This window comes from Genypterus blacodes, unplaced genomic scaffold (assembly GCF_046128005.1).
Source record: "Genypterus blacodes isolate CSIRO-AG114 ecotype Tasmania unplaced genomic scaffold, CSIRO-AGI_Gbla_v1 ptg000037l_1, whole genome shotgun sequence".
NCBI classification, from domain to species: domain Eukaryota; kingdom Metazoa; phylum Chordata; class Actinopteri; order Ophidiiformes; family Ophidiidae; genus Genypterus; species Genypterus blacodes.
This window is the reverse complement of record NW_027466850.1, coordinates 2875732-2893814: the sequence shown is the minus strand read 5'-3', so window position 1 is coordinate 2893814 and position 18083 is coordinate 2875732. Positions and strand designations below refer to the sequence as shown.

Sequence of the window (18083 nt, the reverse complement as noted above, 5' to 3'; positions counted from 1 at the left end):
ACACAATGTGTTTGTTGGTATTGTAGCTAGAAATTCCAAAATATAACAATTATTTATTGTAAAACATTTGAAAACATGCTTCATCTTAATGGTCTAAAATGCAGTTAGTCATATACATTTTGTTCTCATGTCCTCTGTTCGTGGACTACCAGTCACCTGTGAAATCTGATTACAGAGAGATTGAGCCTTAATTGGGAGTTAATGATCAGATGGGATTTGTGAGTTGTTGTTCATGACAAAGTGTTTCTTGAAGCTAGGTATTCTTTGAGTAACTTAGACATTTTTAATTCATAGTTGTAAATGTTCTCTGGCTCTTTATCCTGTACACGGAATTAAATATCAATAAACAAACTAGCAGATTACAAATATAGCCATTTTATTAATGACTTGGAAAAAAGCTTAACACAAGGAATACAAGCATGCAGGATATGTATGAACTATTATCCTTTTTCATATTCACAACACATGGTTCTTAACAGTTTGGTATTGAATTACAGCTGTGAAGCAATAAAAAAAAAAGACCAATGTATTTGCTTGTTGACACACATCAGACGACGTTTTTTGCAAAGCAACATAACGTTTTCAATCAAAACCTACACATCGTTTGCATCCTGAACTTGTCACCTTTCAGCCTAATCTTTTATAGAGGCAGTCGATTTTCCAATACACAAATACAGATATTTAATGAATGATATGGATAGCAAATATCGTTTGGATGCACTACTATATGGCCAAAACATTGTCACAGGAAAAGGGCCCTAAAATATTTGTTTTAAAAAACATTTCATATAATTACAATAATTTTAAACTTCCCAACCCATATTTTAACGGATAACGGTCTTTCCACCTCCTAAAACACTGATCTCACCTCTTAAATCAGGAATGTGTGCTCGACACCTAAAGACGACTGGATAAGGAAGATATATTACAAAAAAAGTCACAATGTGGCTCTAGGTACAATATGTTGGAACTTGCTATGTTGCAGAGATGAAACGTGAGAGTTGTGACTGAAGGGAACATCAAATTCTCAACCACAGCAGTTTGTCACATCTGTTCTAACCTCAACGATGAGCTTTTCTACACACGTTGATTTAAAAAGAAAGCTCAGGTACTCTCAATGTACAGTTAAGTTGATAACTGGTAGGATAACTATTCTACAAAAAAGCTACCTTAAAAAGAGAGAAAACATTAACAAAACCAGTGAGAGCACTGAGAGAATGCAGCAAAGTGCTGTGTTATTCTGTGTGTGAGATTATGGACTCAGTTTTTCCCTCTCTTGGATTTACGAGTTGACTGCTTGCTGCTGTTCGCCTGCTTTTTGGCGGCAGGTTGTTTGGCGGCAGGCTGTTTGGGGGTGGGCTGTTTGGGGGCGGGCTGTTTGGGGGCGGGCTGTTTGGGGGCGGGCTGTTTGGGGGATGATTCGCCAGTCTTGGATCGTTTGGACCCCCTTCTAGGTGCTGGCTCTTCCTCTGGCTGAGGTTGCTTGGACCTACTTTTTGGAGCCTCCTTCTCAGCTGCAGGTTCCTCAGAGGATGACCCTTTGGCCGCCGGCCGTTTACCCCCCCTTTTGGTCATCTTTTTAACAGCTGGTGTTTTGGGCTTTTTAGCAGGAGCTGCTCTCTTGACAGGTGTGGCTTTAGGTGATTCCTTCTTAGAAGCTGCTGGTTTTCTCGCCTTGGATGCAGATTTTGTGGTTGAAGGTGCCACTTTCTTGGCTGGAGACTTGGGTGAGGGTTTGCCTCGTACTTTCTGGCCTGATACAGGACGGCTTAACATTGGCCTCTTCTGACCTTTCCTATGAGAATAAGAACAGGCAGCAGTTGTAAACAAAACGGTTCCAATGAATGTAGAGATTGACCAGGAGACTGAAACTATGCTGAACTTTATCCTTTAAACCTACCTTCTACGAGAAGGAGCTGCTTCTTCTTCTTCTTCCTCCTCCTCCTCTTCCTCTTCAGATTCCTCCTCATCAGAAGACTCAACTATCCTTTTCCGCTTGACGGGTTCCTCCTTTTTCTTCAGACTTCCATCAAATTTGTCGGGGTAAAGGATTGAAGGACTATTCAGGAGAAGCAACAAGGAAAAGGTCTTAGAACGCACAAAGTAGACACTCAGCAGGTTTGTCTGCTATGTACACCAGTGTTCACCTTGTCAAGGACTTTTGACAAGACATTTGGTTTGGAAGTTGTTCTAAGACAAGCAACCAACTGAACTTGTCACCTAACAATGGAAAAACACAAACACTTTGTCACCAAGGACAACTCAAGGCATCAAACTGTGATGTGAACAAATGATTAAGAGGAGCTTTGAGACCAAACAGACGTATCATCATCATCCTTCTCCTCCTCATGTAGCTAGCACCTTGTCATTGGCATACCTGGGGTAGTAGGGGAATGAGAGCTGGTAGGTCCCGCTGAAGCCGTGGCCGGTGATCTGCTCCATCCAGCCCAATACTTTACACTTTGTCAGGGTCCTCTTCAAACTGGCCACTAAAGGAAACAGATCAGTTTTATTTCAAAGCAAAAGCAAATACCATATTGGATGCTCACACATATAATACATTTCTTAAATATGTTTTTCAAGTTCAGATGTTGAGTTTAGATTGAGTCTCACCTAAGAGGTACTCTTTAATGTCCTTGTTGACATCTAGCAGGTGTTTGCGTAGAGTGGTGATGCTGCAGGTCTTGGGTTCGTTCATGGCTGTGATTGCAGCTAAGATAGCGTCCTCCATGGCCCCGCCCTTCAGCAGGACTTGGTTACCCGTCCTCTTCAGCTGTGACAAACCATTGAAAGAAACACTCTCAAACTACATGTTACCGTCTAGGCTTCTGGCTAACAAGCCTCCATTTCTTCCTATTCATATTTTGCTGCTGTTTTTAATAACGACAGCAGGTGATGCTTTTATCGTGTCCATTTCTTTTTCTATTTCATGTTTACATTATGGATCCATAAATTGGATGCTCACTTGTGTTAGTAAAGGTGTTGAGTTACAGGATGTTTACCTGGAACGTCCCCCTGGCTCCTTTCCCAGTGATTTGGTCCAGCTGACCTTTCTCTACTGCCCTCCCCAGGGCTGTCTTCAGGACCTCTGGCCTGAGAACCAATCAATCAGTCAATTATGAAACACACCGAGTCTGTATAACACAGGCGCACGGATGCAGATAACAGGCTATTAACAGGGATATTAAAAGTGTGGGTAATTACATATTCCGTTAAATTTATTAAATTGTCCTGCAATACACCCACATTTTTAGCAGCTAAAGTTAAATTGTGTGACTTCAATGATTAGTATTTCTGTTTCAGTGTCACTGAATGTACACACACTGTACCTGTTCTCAACGTTGAGACTGGGATAGTGCTGTTCCAGGTACTTCTTGATCAGAAAGAACGACGCCTCTTTGGGTTCGCAAAGTCGAGTGATGATGAGCGGCAGGGCATCGGCCAGATGTTCCATCTTTGCTGTAGGTTTCATCCCCATCTGAAAAAGGAAAAACAAAACAGCTCACACTGCTTATCAATGTAAAAGGACGAAGGGTTATTAGCATTTTCAAGCTCCAGCTACATTACTTCATGTCCCTCTGCTGTCACATACCTTATTAGGGGACTGTCTTCCCATGACAAAACTCCCTGAGAGGCCTTTACCCTTCAGCTGGGAGAAGACGAAGCACAAACCACAGGATAAGGTCCTGAGATAGTTCATACACATTCTAAAGCACAAAGGAACCCTCCCCTTAGTTTACCTGTCGGAGGTTGCCCTTCTCCAAATGTTTCTTTATGGCCTTCTTAATGAAGAATCTCTTTCTGTCGAGGTCGTGGCGGGGGTATTTCTTTGTCAGATAGTTCATCACAGACCTGTATGTAACCGCGGCCTTGTCGTTAGCCTGGAAAGAGACAATGAGGACGTCGGGTCTTACTGTCAGTGTTTGTGTCCACATGTGATGATGAAGGGCTACAGTGTGTTCACAGGGAGTGTGTTGCCGTACACACCTTGATGGCTTCGAAGATGATACAATCCAGATTGTACCACATGCCTGAATATTTTGCTACCGGAATGTTTTTGTTTGAAGTGATGCTCGCCCACGCAGGAATCGTCTTTTTTATTTTCTTGACTTTGGCTTTCTCATACTTGTAGCCGTCCTTCAACCTGTAACAAAGAGGAGTCAAAGACAGGAAGTTCAGGAATGGACTCGTTTCTACAGAAGCGATATTTCACTGTGATTGTTACTAAAACTTGGCAGCATATTAAAGATTTACCGCATATATATTCCTGATAACTTTGTTGCCGATGTGAAATTGAGCAACATCGTTATCATCGCAAATTGATTTTGACCGGCCAATTCAGTTTGGTAAAGACAGCGCTGGGCTACTTCTCAGCTATTCTAACTCACCGCTGTGTTGCCAATGATCTCTGAGCTCCTCGGCATGTGTGTGTGTGTGTGTGTGAGGCCAAGCATGAGGTCACCGGATCCAGCTGTGGCATGCTAGAATATATTCTGAAAAGATGGCGACTGCATACAAGGAAAACTGTGACCGTGACCGAGTTAAGAGAGCATCAGACTGACACACTCATTGTTCGACACACTCATTGTGCGACAGCCAGAGTGTGAATTGCTTGGATGTGCAAGAGATGTAGACTTAGTACCTAAAAAGAAGACAAACTCTGCTATGCGGAGATAGTTTGAGTTTAAGACAACGGGTTGAGAGCAAACTATGGCGTTTTGTAAAGTATGCACAAAGAAGGTACCTACCAAATCTGGAAGCACAAGCAATCTATCCCACCGCCTCAAACAGCTTCCCTTGCAGTACGGAGAATGCATGAAACAGCGTGGGTGATCGTCAATTAATATCGATGTTAAATATATATCGAATATCGGCAAAGGATTGATTATGGTGATGAATGTGTTTAGCCTTTTATTGCCCAGCCCTGATTGTTACCACCCTGACGTTTATCACATCCTCACCTTGGCAGGAGAACATAGCAGTGTGTTGTGCACTGTCCAGCGGCACAGTCCTTGCATTTGTCACTTTGTCACAGCCGGAAAAGACAAAATGAAATTTGAGAACAATCGTCTTTATCACCACCACAGTTATTTGACTCCAACTACATTATGTAACGTTACTAATGTAATGTAACAGAAGTTGTGGGACATCTTATGGAAACGCAGCACTGCAACACTGAGTGGAGCAGTCTGGTGTTATCCAGCACAGGTCAGGATCATAACAAACAGGTCAAAGTGCTATCAAAGTGAAATATCGCAGTGTTGATTCACAGATTTATACACATTAGCCACGAGGTGACACTCACTCCTTCTTCTCGGCCTCCTCAGCCGTCTTCTCTGCAGGTCCTTCCTCTGCCTTCTCGCCATTCTCCGTGGGCGCCGGCTCACCTGTGGCCTCACCCTCCTCTACCTCCGCCGCTGCGGCCGAAGATGCGGCCGGCGCCTCGTCGTCTGCAGAAGGGGAAGTTTCCTCAGGAGCAGCAGCAGCGTCGGGCTCTGAGGCCAAAGGCAGAAGGAGAAAATGCGATCCGTTAAAAGAGAACAACTACATCAAATGTGTGATATCTATATGGTTTACAGATTAAAGCATCACAACATTAATACATTATTAAAACAGCATCAGATAGAGACATTTAGTTCCGACACAATAAAAGTTCAACCAAGGATTCATGTTAATGTTGGTGGTCAACTGACGTCAGAAATGTGAAGTAATGTTCCTTTATTATCTGGTAAATATTGCTACGGTAACCAAGGATGTAGAAGATGTGTTTGATCAAAATGGTGAATATTTCTATCCGGCACTGCATTGGAATCAAGTGTCCCCACCCAGAGTAGTTCAGATGTTTAGAGCCATAACTAATGACTGATTGGTCTTTTATCCCACAGTGTGTCAACAGTTAACCGACCCCCGTGAGCCTAAACGGGGCCATTTTCTGCTGCTCCATCTTTTTGCTGATTACGCCCCAGCTGCACTCATGACGCCCCCGTGTTGTGATTGATCCTCCCATGTGGGTGATGGAGGACCGAGCCTCACCTTTCTCTGCTGTTGCGGCGGCGCTCGCCTTCTCTTTCTCCGGGGCAGGAGGCGCTGGTACACGGCGGATCGGCATCGCAGCTGCTTGACCTGAGTGGAATCAGACGGAGCTCAGCGTGACCATAACACGGGACATGTTACACTCATCCGCTGCCTGTTCCATGTATGTGCGTAACCCAAAAATGGCGAGAGCACCGAACCCCCCCGTTTCATTCATTGAGGCCCGTTCCCCCCCTACAGCACAGGGAAAGGTGTGCGTGTGTTTCCGACAAGCGACGGTTCAGTTTGGGGCGGCGAGAGCCTGCGTGTGACAGCGAGGTTTCTCTTTCTGTCCCTAAGAACAGAAGAGTCCTCGGAATAATTCGGCAAATTCGCCATTTTGTGCGATACTTGGTAGCTAACGATACACACAGTAATGGCGTCGCACGAAGCACATAAAAGTAATTTTAGTTGCACAGAAAGAAACTCTCTGGTTTGCTTTTCGTGCAAATATTAATGTCTGTTTGTTTGCTACAATACGGATAAAACTTACCTTAAACTTGATGGAAATAAGTAATTCACTTTGGGCAAAATGTCTGCACGATCCTTTATTTAGATTTCTATTCGCGTGCCCCGCCCACTTGCCACCGGTTACGTCTGACGTCACAGTGAACGTCGGCGAGTGCCACTGATTAGATGTTTTGTTTGTTTCAAACAGACACACTGGACACAATTAGTCGTTTGTACAGTTGTATTTGGCTTCTAATGCAGTAAAAGCATGTTTTTATGAGGTAAATTGGAGAAGAATTATGATCTGGGCTGTGTAATCACTATCACGTGCCGACTGCCAAACATTAGAGTGCCTGCGATCCTGGAAATGTTCTTTTGCTGCAGTCCATTACAAGTGGAAGAGCTCAGACGTGGCGCTTCAATGCATTTTAAATAATGCAATCAAAAGAGGATACCTGTAAACATAAGCGTGAGAGACACAATAGCATTTAAAAACTGCATATATAAACACAAAGATGAACTGTAGCAACCATTTCAGGTCAAGTTACAAGAAAATCAATCTTGCAATCAACATGGATATCTTTACACATTCCCAAATGGCAGCTAACAAAAGAACAATCAAGGGAATCGGCAGTGTATTAAATACGTCTTTTAATCTGCTCCTGTAGGTGTGAAGCATTAGAAGCACTGATCAGCAACGCCTGGAAAGCAAAGCATTAAAGTCTTCACAACGAAGATCAAGGTGACCATATACAAGATTAAATGAGAGTAGATCAGTTCAACCCACTCATGTACTCGACAGTTTGTGCATATCATGAAATCCCATCAAGCACCTGGTCTTTTGAGCATTTGTAAGCATCAGAAAGTCATCAGGTAGCTGTTTCTTTGTGAAGCAGCAGAAGCGATGTGGGATTAGCCAAGGAAAGTTGATTTTAGGCAAAGGGACTTGCTAGTAAAGGCTCGAAGACGATTCACCTCTCCTCCAAAAGGCTTCCTCAGCTCTGACAAGACAGACTGGTGAGGATTCACAGGATTTAACCTCTGTGGAGTCGTACTGTAGTCAGGGTCGTTGTGGGAATAGGTAGAAGAGGGATTCAAGAATCAGAGAGCATGCTAGACTTGGATTTAGACTGACAAACTTTATTGTCACCCAAGCTATACACACATTGCACATTTTTTTAAAAAGCCCTTGCATTGGCTCAGCGGATAAGTTATTTACAGAAGGAAAAAAATCAACAACAAAGTTCTTCATCTAGTTTCTGTTGTGAGATGAAAGCCTGGATGTCCTCTCCTTCTGGTAGGAAGTCAGACAAGTTGAGGCCAGATTCCCTCCACAGCACACCCACAGTCCTATGGCTCTGGAGAGACGACAACACAATGACATCAGACAACATTTCCTCTGGACGATGAAGATAAATCGTATTTATGCCACAACAAAATGTGTTCCTGCTTTAGGTGTGTGAGCATACTATGTACTGATTGCAACAGAGCTCTTCAAAGTTCAAACATTTAAACGTTACCATTTGTTTGCATAGTATGTGCAGTATTTCAGAAATTAAGATCCCAGCTCTTCCCACAGGAAGCAAAGGTTTGCCTAATTCACTGTGAAAAGATAAAAGACAAATAAATCAAAGAGTGGCCGCAGAGAAACAAATACTCTTCAAACACATAATGAGAGAGCAGAGAGTCACTGCAGTGGAAGTCTTGAACAAACTCATGATCTGGGCTGTGTGCCTGTATGAGACTCTCACACTGCTAAATGTGTAAATAGTACCTAAAGAGCTCTCTCATAGAGAAGCCCCCTTCCTTCAGCACAGGGCTGAGCAGCTCTGCCAGGTACAGCCAGATGTGGGGAATGTCAATGGCCATGTCGTCTGCAAGCTCCAGGGTTTCTGCAAACCTGAAGAAACAGGAAGACGGGGCAGATTATTGAAGACAAAAACATCATGTAATAGTTTCCAAAGACTATACATAAAGTATATACTGTTAGCGTCCCTCTCCGAACACCATCATTATTTTACACTGTACACTTTAGACTCTGCACACATAAGTAGGTGAACTAACCCTTTGAAGAACTGGGGCTTAGGCAGGATTCCCTGCTGCACCAGCTGGAAGAGGAGCTGGCCCATGTAGTCCCGGGTTATCTGACTGCGCTCCAGGGTGGATTCCACCCCAACACGTACAAAGACGTGGAGCAGAGAGGACAAGTCCAGCTCGTTCACACATTGGACGGCCTCCTGCATTAAACAGAGAAAAGTTAAAGTAGAAATTAAAACATGTACACCTAAAACCCAGAAGTCAGATTTTCTAAAGTTGGCATTGCTTTGTTTCTCAGTACCTTGTAATCATTTATGTGGAGGAACTCATCAATGATGGACTTGGATTTCCTCTCCATCTGCTCCTCAGAGATGGCAGGTTTGTCTGGGATCTGGGCCACAGGCTCAGGTTTCACTGTCAATGTAAACCAGTGAAAGTCAAAACAGCAGTGGACTGAGAGTCATTTCTCCACATGAAAACAACCTGTTCTTCATCTCTATACGTCAGATCAGTGTGTCATTCCTCACCGGGCTCCCTGACTCTGCTGGGTTCTGGCTCTGTTTTGTCCACAGTGATGCTCGGCCTCCGGGGCTCAGCTCCGTCTCGCTCCCTGTCTCTGCACAGCTCCTCTGGGCTTTGGCTGTCCAGCAGCTCCTTAGAACTGCCTCCCCTGATGAAAGTCGCAGGCCGCAGTGACGCAGCAGAGCTCAATGGCTTCTCGCTACGTTCTCTGCCTGTACTGCTGCGACTAGTTGAGGGGAAATGCAAACAAACAATCTGTCAAGAAGTGAAGGACAGCAAAGGAAGGAAAGGACCTTAGTCGTGTTCCTTTACCTTCCCAGAGATCTCCTGGATTCAAAGGTCTGTGCAGATGTGATGGAGGGTTGAGATGTAGGGGGAGATTGTAATGCAGAGTAACGGTTTAGACTACTGCCAGTTATCCGTGGCAGTTCTGAAAAATTAAAAACAATACACATTGGCCTATTATCAACTAAATCATTAGGGACCAGCCTGTGAATTATCATGTCAGAACCACCAACATCTACTGTGAGTAATTGCACTTGAGTCACTTCATATCCACTAAAATGTCATCATGTGACCACACCCAATTTTCTAAAGTGACAGTGGTTGTATGACACTTACTGGAGTCACTGGCCTTGGCTCCTCCACTGCTGCCCTTCACCCACCTGACCTGAGCCCGCGGGCCGAGCTGGATCTTCTCATCCATCTGAGGCTGCAGAAAGAAAATGTTATGAGAACAACCTTCAGTATTCCTACTTTGTGGAACATTATACAAAGACTGCAACCAACAGGAGAGAGAGAGAGAAGAAGGACGTGAGCCAGACAGAGCTGCCAGAGTGTCTGGCAGATGGAGAGATGACACATATCACTGCAGGTAAATGTATCACACTGCAGGCAAAAACACGCTGACAGAAGAATCTCAGATCTCAGCAAACAGCTTAAGTCTGTACCAGGATTCATTGGGTATTAGACGTAAAACCTGACTTTTAAATTAGAAAAGCCATCAGGCAGAATACGGTTGATGACATTGTCCCGCCAGCAGGGGGAGCAAACATATAAAAAGGATCAAACGTGTTTCATCAATCCAGCAGGGGCCTATATTTATATTTTGGCTGTGGAAACCAGACTGTGGATCATTTGGGGACGGGGCACTTTGTCTATACATCCAAATCATGACGAACGACAGGATTTATTCATTTATACCAAGATGAGCACAAACAGTACAGGAGCTTCTGACCCACATTGTTGAATTGAAAAGCTGAAAGACTCTCCATAGACACAGTAAGTCATAGGTGGGACAGCAGGGGCACAATGTCTGACCTTGGAGATCTTTGGGATCTTGGCGGGGTCAATGGTCCGGCTGTTCTTGGTCATGGGCACAGTGTTCCACGTCTCCTCTCTCTGCAATCGATCTCTTGGGTCTGCTCAGCAAAAGATGCACATGCACGCACAAACATATTGCTCAAGGTGTTCAATGGAAAACAACTAAACTTTAATCACTTTTACATGCACGGTAGACCTGCACGTAAATACTGTTGTTCTCCAAATGTTCATCACAAGTTGCTTAATGAGGAGTATGAGGAGAGACTGCCCATTCACAAAATGCAGATGAAGGTGACTTACTCTGATTATGATGTTTACGTGTCTGAATAAATCGATATGTGATTGCATAGTGTAGGTCTGTTGCTCATTCGTGGCTCAAAGCCTTAAAGAGGATTTAGCCTGCGTGGCTAACCTGGTCGTCTCTTGGTGTCCTTGGAGAGCAGCTGCTGCTGCACTTTCCTCTGTTCCTCCTGCTCTTCAATCTCCGCCTCCTTGTGGATCTGCTCGATTGTTTTGGGACCTTGGTCGGCCCTCCTGGACACCCAGTTGTGCTGCACGGAAAGGAGAAGCGTAATGACACATTAGAAAAGGCTTAGATCAAGAAAACAATTCACATCCTGGACCAGTAACATTTCTTGATATTAACAAGGTTAAACATGAGCCCACAATATATCTGACTAATCTGATTATTGTTATGTTGTCGGAGTGAACCATCGGTGCATTTCAACAAATTTCTAACCTAACCTAGCCAGAGACACCGAGACCTTCCCAGCCCTAACCCTAACCCTAACTGTACCCCCTAACTAAGTTGAAGGAGTGTTCTGTACATTAGTTGAAAGCAACACAGCTGAGAGCAGTGAGTTTGCTACGCACTTACCAATCTTTGGTCCATAACATCCTGTAACATAAACCGTATCCGAGATGATGTCTTTCTCTCCTTGACAATTCTTTGCATCTGATTAAAATATTGATCCATGCGAGGCTACAAAGAGAGAAAAAAACATTTAATGACACACAAATGCAATATTAGCCATTATTCATATTTTCAGGGATTCAAAAAATTCCTCCCTGTAACTGCTGATGTTCCAGAGCTTTGTTTAGGGCCCCCTTTTACTTATCATTTACCCTCTACCTCTTTATACCTCCATATTTTTAGGAAATTCCGTGTTCACTGCTACGTGGATGACTCAGCCTCTGTGTATCTTTCTGAACTCCTTCATCTACACACCCTCCCGTACTCTCAGATCCTCTTCCACTATTATCTTTCTACACCATCTGCCCGTTGGACCACCATGGTGTCTAGAACCTTCAGCAGTTCTTCTTTGTTCAGAAACTTACTTTAGCTTTCTCAAAGTCAAGATCCTTTCCGATGGTGGTGAGCAACCGGCAAAGGCACTCCAAGGACTCCTCATCGTGGTTCTTCAACAGCTTCACCACACAGTCATGCATAATGGTCTCTGCCAGCATCTTGAGTTTGTAGAGCTCACCAATTAACTTGATGTTGCCAATGGATCGTCTGCGCGCTTTGTCCTTGGCCTCCTCCAGCTCTTCCTGCATACGGTCCCGTTCTGTCGTCTATGGGGTTCAAGTATACATTTTTTTTCCTTGCCTCACTACAGCAGTAAAAAGAGTTACAATCAGGTAATTGGTTGGTTACGCACTGCTCCAGCAGAGTCCAGCTCTTTCTGCTTCATCTCAAACACAACATCATCCACCTTTTCCTTCTCAAACTCCTTCTGGCAGCGGTTTAGCAGGACCATGCCAAAGTTCACTGTGGTGCTGGGTTCGTCTGTCTTGGGCACCTTGAGCTGTACACAAAAAGTACACACTAGGTGAGTAACAAAACGGCTACATGGAACAGCTCAAGTTTTATGGATGACTGGACAAGTGGGATTTACTTCTGCATTGTATTGCTAATTTTGTAGAGTGCACTTATTTGGCAAGAGACATCCAATGATCCACCATCCCTTCAATGAAGCACATAGCTGCTGCTGTGCCTGCTCCGACAATGTTTTGCAGTGTTGGAAGTATTCTTTATGCAGAGTGCAGCACACTGGACAACTTGCTAAACTGCACATAGGACGGAAAAGTGCAGCATGTGGTTTGTCGCTCCGTGTTAAGAGAAGAAATTTGACAGTTTAAAAAGAATATTTCCTGAGATGGAATTCCACGTACACACTAAATAATAAAAACTTCACACAATCTCCAACAAAGTGAAACCTTCGTCCACTCTTGAGCAGCACATGAACATACATACCATGGCCAGGCAGCGGCACATGTTTCCATAGGCCACTGAGAAGCTGGGCTCATCCAGGGCCTTTTCAAACACAAGGTCTATGACGCCTTTCAGTCTCTCTTCTGTGTCGATGGTCAGGTCTGTCACCTGCTTCATCAGCTGGTTGAACTTCTGGGGCGTCAGCTTGTTCAGGATGCTACGCACCTTCCGGAACAGCTCCTGAACAGATTGGTCATAAAAGGCAAATTAATCCATGAGGTAATCGATGAATCATTGCTTTTGTAGTGTTGTGTTTGTGTGTATGTACGTAGGCCGTACCTGTGTATTCAGTATTCCTGGATCCTCTGAGGGGCCTGCCCTCTTCAAGCCTGGTTTCCAAGCATTCTCAGACTTTTTAAGCTGAACATCATCATTTACTGACACATTCATGATGATTTTCCTGGGCAGAGGCCGAGCGTGCCGTGTGCCCATGCTCATAAGCTGTGCCAGAAGAAGAACCGTCAAAAGTCAATGTATCATATTTTTATTGTAGTTTATATGTATGCGTGCATGTTTCTATACACAAATATAGAATGATGTATAGAGTATAATATCATTTTCCAACTTGCTTAATCAGATTGCATTCAATCACTGGAAATTAAGCTTTATCAAAAAAGGTAAAACAGAAACAGCCTAATAGTTTGCATGTTCTGGGGAAACACTGACCAGCAAACACTGGGGATTTTTTATATCGAATCCCCGACTGGACAGTTCTGGGTACGATGGGGTGTGAGTGTGTGAATGATGGTAGCATGAGTATGAAAGTGTGACTTGGTTACTCACTGCAGCGCCTCGTCCACCGGTCATTTGCCTGCCTAGATCGGCAAATGCAGGTGTGAAATCAGGTCCACTAGTAATCACCCTGGAAAATACCACTCGAGATGGCAGCTTGTTTTGATTAATCTGCACAGAGATACACAGTACATTACCAAACCATAACACACACGCACACGCACACATTTAGCTGAACAGCAGGGGGAGCAGTGACAAATGCTCTTTGTCTTTCAGCTGTCCTTGACTTCCTCTATGGTCTTTTCCAGTGAGAGTTCTCTTTCTCCCATTGAGAAAATGAGACTCTGGGACTGTTCATCAACTGTCGCCTGTCTGCTTCTCCTTATGGAGAGGTGGGGGTTGGGCATGTTCTGTTAACTTTGCCGTGTGTGAAAATAATGATAGCATCAGCATTTCAGCAGGCCATATATTACCCATAGTCCACTACTGGAGGTTTAACTACAGTATTGCCCCGTTTGTCAAGCATACATGACTATCTGGAAATGTGATTGATTACTCCAGTGCCTTACTCACATTGTCCAGCACCACATCACTGATTGGTGGGAGTCCCTGAGGCTTCTCCACACATACAGGCATGAACTGGAAATCCAACAGGAAGTCCCTGTCATAGCGACGCTTCCCACTCAGCTTGGCCAAGTCTGACAAGAGATAAGAGTTTCAATACAAACAAAGTAAAGAAATGATACGATGCAACCACAATGTACACAATCAGGGCCTTCGTCCAATCTACAAACTTAAATTCCCAAAACATTGAGACAGTGTTTAAAATTCAAATAGAGAATAGTTTTTTGCCAAATATTTTTATTGAAAGCAGCATCTGATGACAAAACAATGAGACTGCAGTTATTCAATTTTTTTTTCTTTACACAAAAAAGGGGAAAGAAAATAATGATAGGCGTAACATGGAGCCATACAGGTGGAGACGGGTGAAAAAGGAACCAAAGTAACAGAGAATTAAACCGGTCAGTTAAGTTGATATCCATTGATCCTGCTAGTTTAAATGACATCACTGCTGTTTGTTGGATGACATCATTGCTCATAATGTTTGCTAGATGACATCATTTTCCATTTCAGATAGTTGGGTGAAATGTAGCCCCTTCCTGATGTCACTGAAAGCTGCCTGCAGAGTCAAGGTTTTCACACTAATTTTCTAATTTAGACACCCCAGAGGCTAACTGTCTGATTTGGGTCTTCAGATCACTGAACTCATCTGTGTGGGCAGAGAGCGAATCCTCTGTTTCCCCCCATGGCACCTCTGAGTGTGGCTGATTCAGCTTCATTGGCTGCGTTGTCATTAGCATGTTGAGTTTTCATAGCTTGTGGCTAAGGTCTGAACCCGGCAAACATCTTTTACAGCTGTTTGGATGATCTCTCTCAATTCATGGTCCAGTAATTCCTGCTTCAATGTACCCATATCAAGAAATTGTGGTTTTGCCTCTGGTGAGGTAGAGCCTTGAGGTGGAGGCGAAGGAGCCATGGTCACTGTATGGGCAAATTCCCTTGTAAATAAAGTAAAAAAAACTGAATCTATCCTCTGCTTCACTCTCTGGAAGTTACTGGGCAATTTGTTCGGATGCACAGCTCACAGCTAGTGGACCAGCAAACAGCGCCGCAGGGAGATAAAACTGCAGGTCAATGGTTCCACTATATATTTCAGAAACTATATTGCAGTCGTCTGTCATAGGCACATCAAAGAAATTCTTTAACTCTTAAAAATAAAAATGCCGTCTATCGTTCAGCCCTAGATCAGGTAAGACAAAGACTCCTGAGGAATGAGAGTTCACAAAAGACTGGAAGTCCACTTTCCTCTGAACAGAGTTGAGGAAACAGTTTGTGTATCAAAGTGATAGTAAGTTTTATGATTGGAGATCAGGATGATAAATTAGACGTCCTTTAAACATTTTTGTTTTAGCTTGAACTACACAGTGTAGAGTTCTTCTGACCTTGCATGTCTTGTGGTGCCCCTGTAGAGTTCTTGTTTTGAGCAGGGTAGACAGCTGCAGTAGGGCTCTGTGAGCCAGGCCACATGGAAGGTGTGTTTGTAGTGATGGTTTGTCTAGCAGTCATCAGGAAAAACTAACATTAGGAGGAAAGAGAGAGAGCAGAAAAAGACATGAGGCGCTACTCCATAGGCTGCAATATCATAGGGTTACACATTGTATGATGGCTATACTGTGTTAACAGTTTGAACTTTGTACTTCTACTGTAAGGGAATAAGTGCTCTCCACTGATTTAGTGGACTGTTCAGAGAGGTCAGGTCCAGATGTGACAGTGGAGGGTAGAGCAAAGGAACACAGGAGAGAATGAGATGGTTGTGGGGAAGAGAGGAGGACAAATCCTGCTCTTTGTCTTTCAGCTGTCCTGAGACTCTGGGACTGTACATCAAGTATTGGCCTGTCTGCTTCTCCTTCTTTGCAGAGGTTGGGTTGGGCATGTTCTATTAACTTTGCCAATTGTGACATAATAGCAATACGATTTTAATTAAAACAGCATTTCAGCAGGCCATATGCTCCATATTACCCATAACTCACTGCTGGAGGTTTGAGTACAGTATTGCCTAGTTTGTCTTGGGGGTCTTACTATTTCAGGCATACATGACTATCTGGAAAAGTGATTGATCACACCAGTGCCTTACTCACATTGTCTAGCACCACATCACTGATTGGTGGGAGTCCCTGAGGCTTCTCCACACATACAGGCATGAACTGGAAATCCAACAGGAAGTCCCTATCATAGCGATGCTTCTCACTCAGCTTGGCCAAGTCTGACAAAACAATGTTAATACGCACAAAATTCAGACTTACAAATGATGCAACCACAATGTACACATCCAGTGCCTTCGTCAAACCTACTAACCGCAATTCCACAAATGTTGACAGTGTGTAAAATGCCAAAACAGAAAGCAATGATTTGTACTGATTTCAATGAGTTTCAACAGTTGAACAGAATTTTCAAATGACTGCTTTTCATTTGCATTTTACACACGCAGTTTCTTTGGAATCAGGGTTTGTAAAATGATACACAGTAACCTCACACTGTGGAAGCTCAAAGAAAAGAAACGCTTATTTAGTTTAGCCCTAGAATCATGTAAAGACAAACACTCCTAAGCAACAAGGCAAAAGACTAGAAGGTCCAGCTTCCTCTGAACAGAGTTTAGGAAACAGTTTGTGTTTCACTCTTTACGGAAAATCATCTTTGTACCACATTTGTCTATGCTAGCAATACATCTGTGTGGTTCTCCTGACCTTGCATGTCCTGTGTCGTGCCCCTGTAGAGTTCTGATGTTTACCAGGGTTGTAAGTCCCAAAGACGAACTAGATTTAGTAAGGCCAATATGACATCATTGCTGTTGCTGTTGGTTTGGATGACATCATTGCTGTACTACTACGCATTGATGTCTATGACATCACTTTTGTTTATTTAAGTATTTAGATTTTGACACTAGCTCCTGAATCACCACACTTTCCATACCATTTCCAATCCTCCCGCCCAGCATTGGCATCTGCTGGCAAGAGTTAGAATTGCAGTAGTTGATTAGAAGTGTGCTGCATGCTGCCTGTCCCAAACTCTTAACACACATACACATCTTCTATTTGTTTATTTTTTGTATGTTGGTTGGTATTCCTCTTTTTGATTGAGTATGCAGTTTACAGACCTCAACTGTTGGACTCATAACAATTGATAGCAATATGCATGTTGAGAGAAACAGCTTTAGTGTGGTGGCTCACAGGTTGTCAGAATTCCTGTGAAGAAACCATCTGATTGACCCATCAATCCAAAAAGCAGGGGTCCCAGGTTTCCCAGACTGTGTGCAGCAGCTCCCCAGTAGTCTTCACTGTGGCTATAGGAGGTGATCATTGGGGCATGTTGGTGGGTGGTTGGAGGACAGCGAAGAAGACCTGGCCTGAGGCTGCTGCCTGTCAGAGCACAGTGTTGACCTCAAAACACTCACCAAGACTAAGGCTCGTACTCTACGACTATCTCTGATGAAAATCAAAGCGAGCAAGTTCAGGAGCATCTCCATCATCAAGGGAAAGCTGGATGACCTATACTTCTACATTGTTCTCTCACACACAAAGATGTCAGGAATGTTAGGATGTTAAAAAAGGACAAAGCTTGTTTGAAGACAGACTTGTTTTCTGATCTCCATGTTCTCTTTACAGTGAATGAAGAGGGGCAGTTGGTATAAACTTCCACTGTTCAGCTTCATCGGCTTTCTGACTTACGAGGCGGCCCAAGAGACCGGAGCATGTGCTGTGTGTACAAACTAGTGCCAATTACTGCCGACACACACGTGGGACACCATACTGTTAACAGGCTGTTACAAATAGACCCAAGAAACTTGTACAAACCTGACAAAATCTGGTGAACTGAAGCAACCAGTTAAAGACAATGGTCTGACGAGGAAGATGATGATGATTCCTGACGGTCAGATTAGCGGCCCCTGGGCTGGACCCCTCAGCCGGCCCAGCCGGCTCTCGGGTAACACCCCCAAAGGTCTTCATCCGTGGATGGAAAAGTGTGGGTCCAACATGGAAAAACTCACTTTCCTCAGTTTATTACACATAAACGTTTGGGGATTACAAAATCAATCTGGCAGCCCACATGGATA

At 43.8% G+C, this 18083-nt stretch overlaps 2 protein-coding genes across 3 annotated transcripts; both read right to left on the bottom strand.

Annotated features, from left to right (window-relative positions):
• Positions 1 to 260: 260 nt before the first annotated feature.
• Positions 261 to 6657, bottom strand: hp1bp3 (heterochromatin protein 1, binding protein 3). 2 transcript variants are annotated; one of them, XM_076147201.1, is made up of 13 exons: positions 6566 to 6657; positions 6034 to 6123; positions 5306 to 5495; positions 4962 to 5024; positions 3988 to 4144; positions 3741 to 3881; positions 3593 to 3649; positions 3330 to 3478; positions 3003 to 3093; positions 2614 to 2773; positions 2378 to 2489; positions 1901 to 2059; positions 261 to 1795 (listed from the first exon to the last, which is right to left on the bottom strand). In XM_076147201.1, exons 2-13 carry the CDS (start codon positions 6107 to 6109, stop codon positions 1261 to 1263), a joined length of 1890 nt encoding a protein of 629 aa, XP_076003316.1. In that variant the 5' UTR covers positions 6110 to 6123; positions 6566 to 6657; the 3' UTR covers positions 261 to 1260. The 2 variants fall into 2 exon arrangements, with proteins under 2 accessions (XP_076003316.1, XP_076003317.1); XM_076147202.1 differs by lacking the exon at positions 4962 to 5024.
• Positions 6658 to 7754: 1097 nt separating this feature from the next.
• On the bottom strand, positions 7755 to 17329 carry LOC142996195 (eukaryotic translation initiation factor 4 gamma 3-like). Its single transcript, XM_076147096.1, has 19 exons — positions 17200 to 17329; positions 16107 to 16235; positions 13985 to 14109; positions 13463 to 13582; positions 12959 to 13120; positions 12662 to 12859; positions 12066 to 12212; positions 11743 to 11979; positions 11282 to 11386; positions 10817 to 10955; positions 10402 to 10505; positions 9703 to 9793; positions 9394 to 9511; positions 9087 to 9307; positions 8861 to 8973; positions 8587 to 8759; positions 8297 to 8422; positions 8043 to 8124; positions 7755 to 7880 (listed from the first exon to the last, which is right to left on the bottom strand). Exons 1-19 carry the CDS (start codon positions 17327 to 17329, stop codon positions 7755 to 7757), a joined length of 2646 nt encoding a protein of 881 aa, XP_076003211.1.
• Between the last annotated feature and the right edge of the window lie 754 nt (positions 17330 to 18083).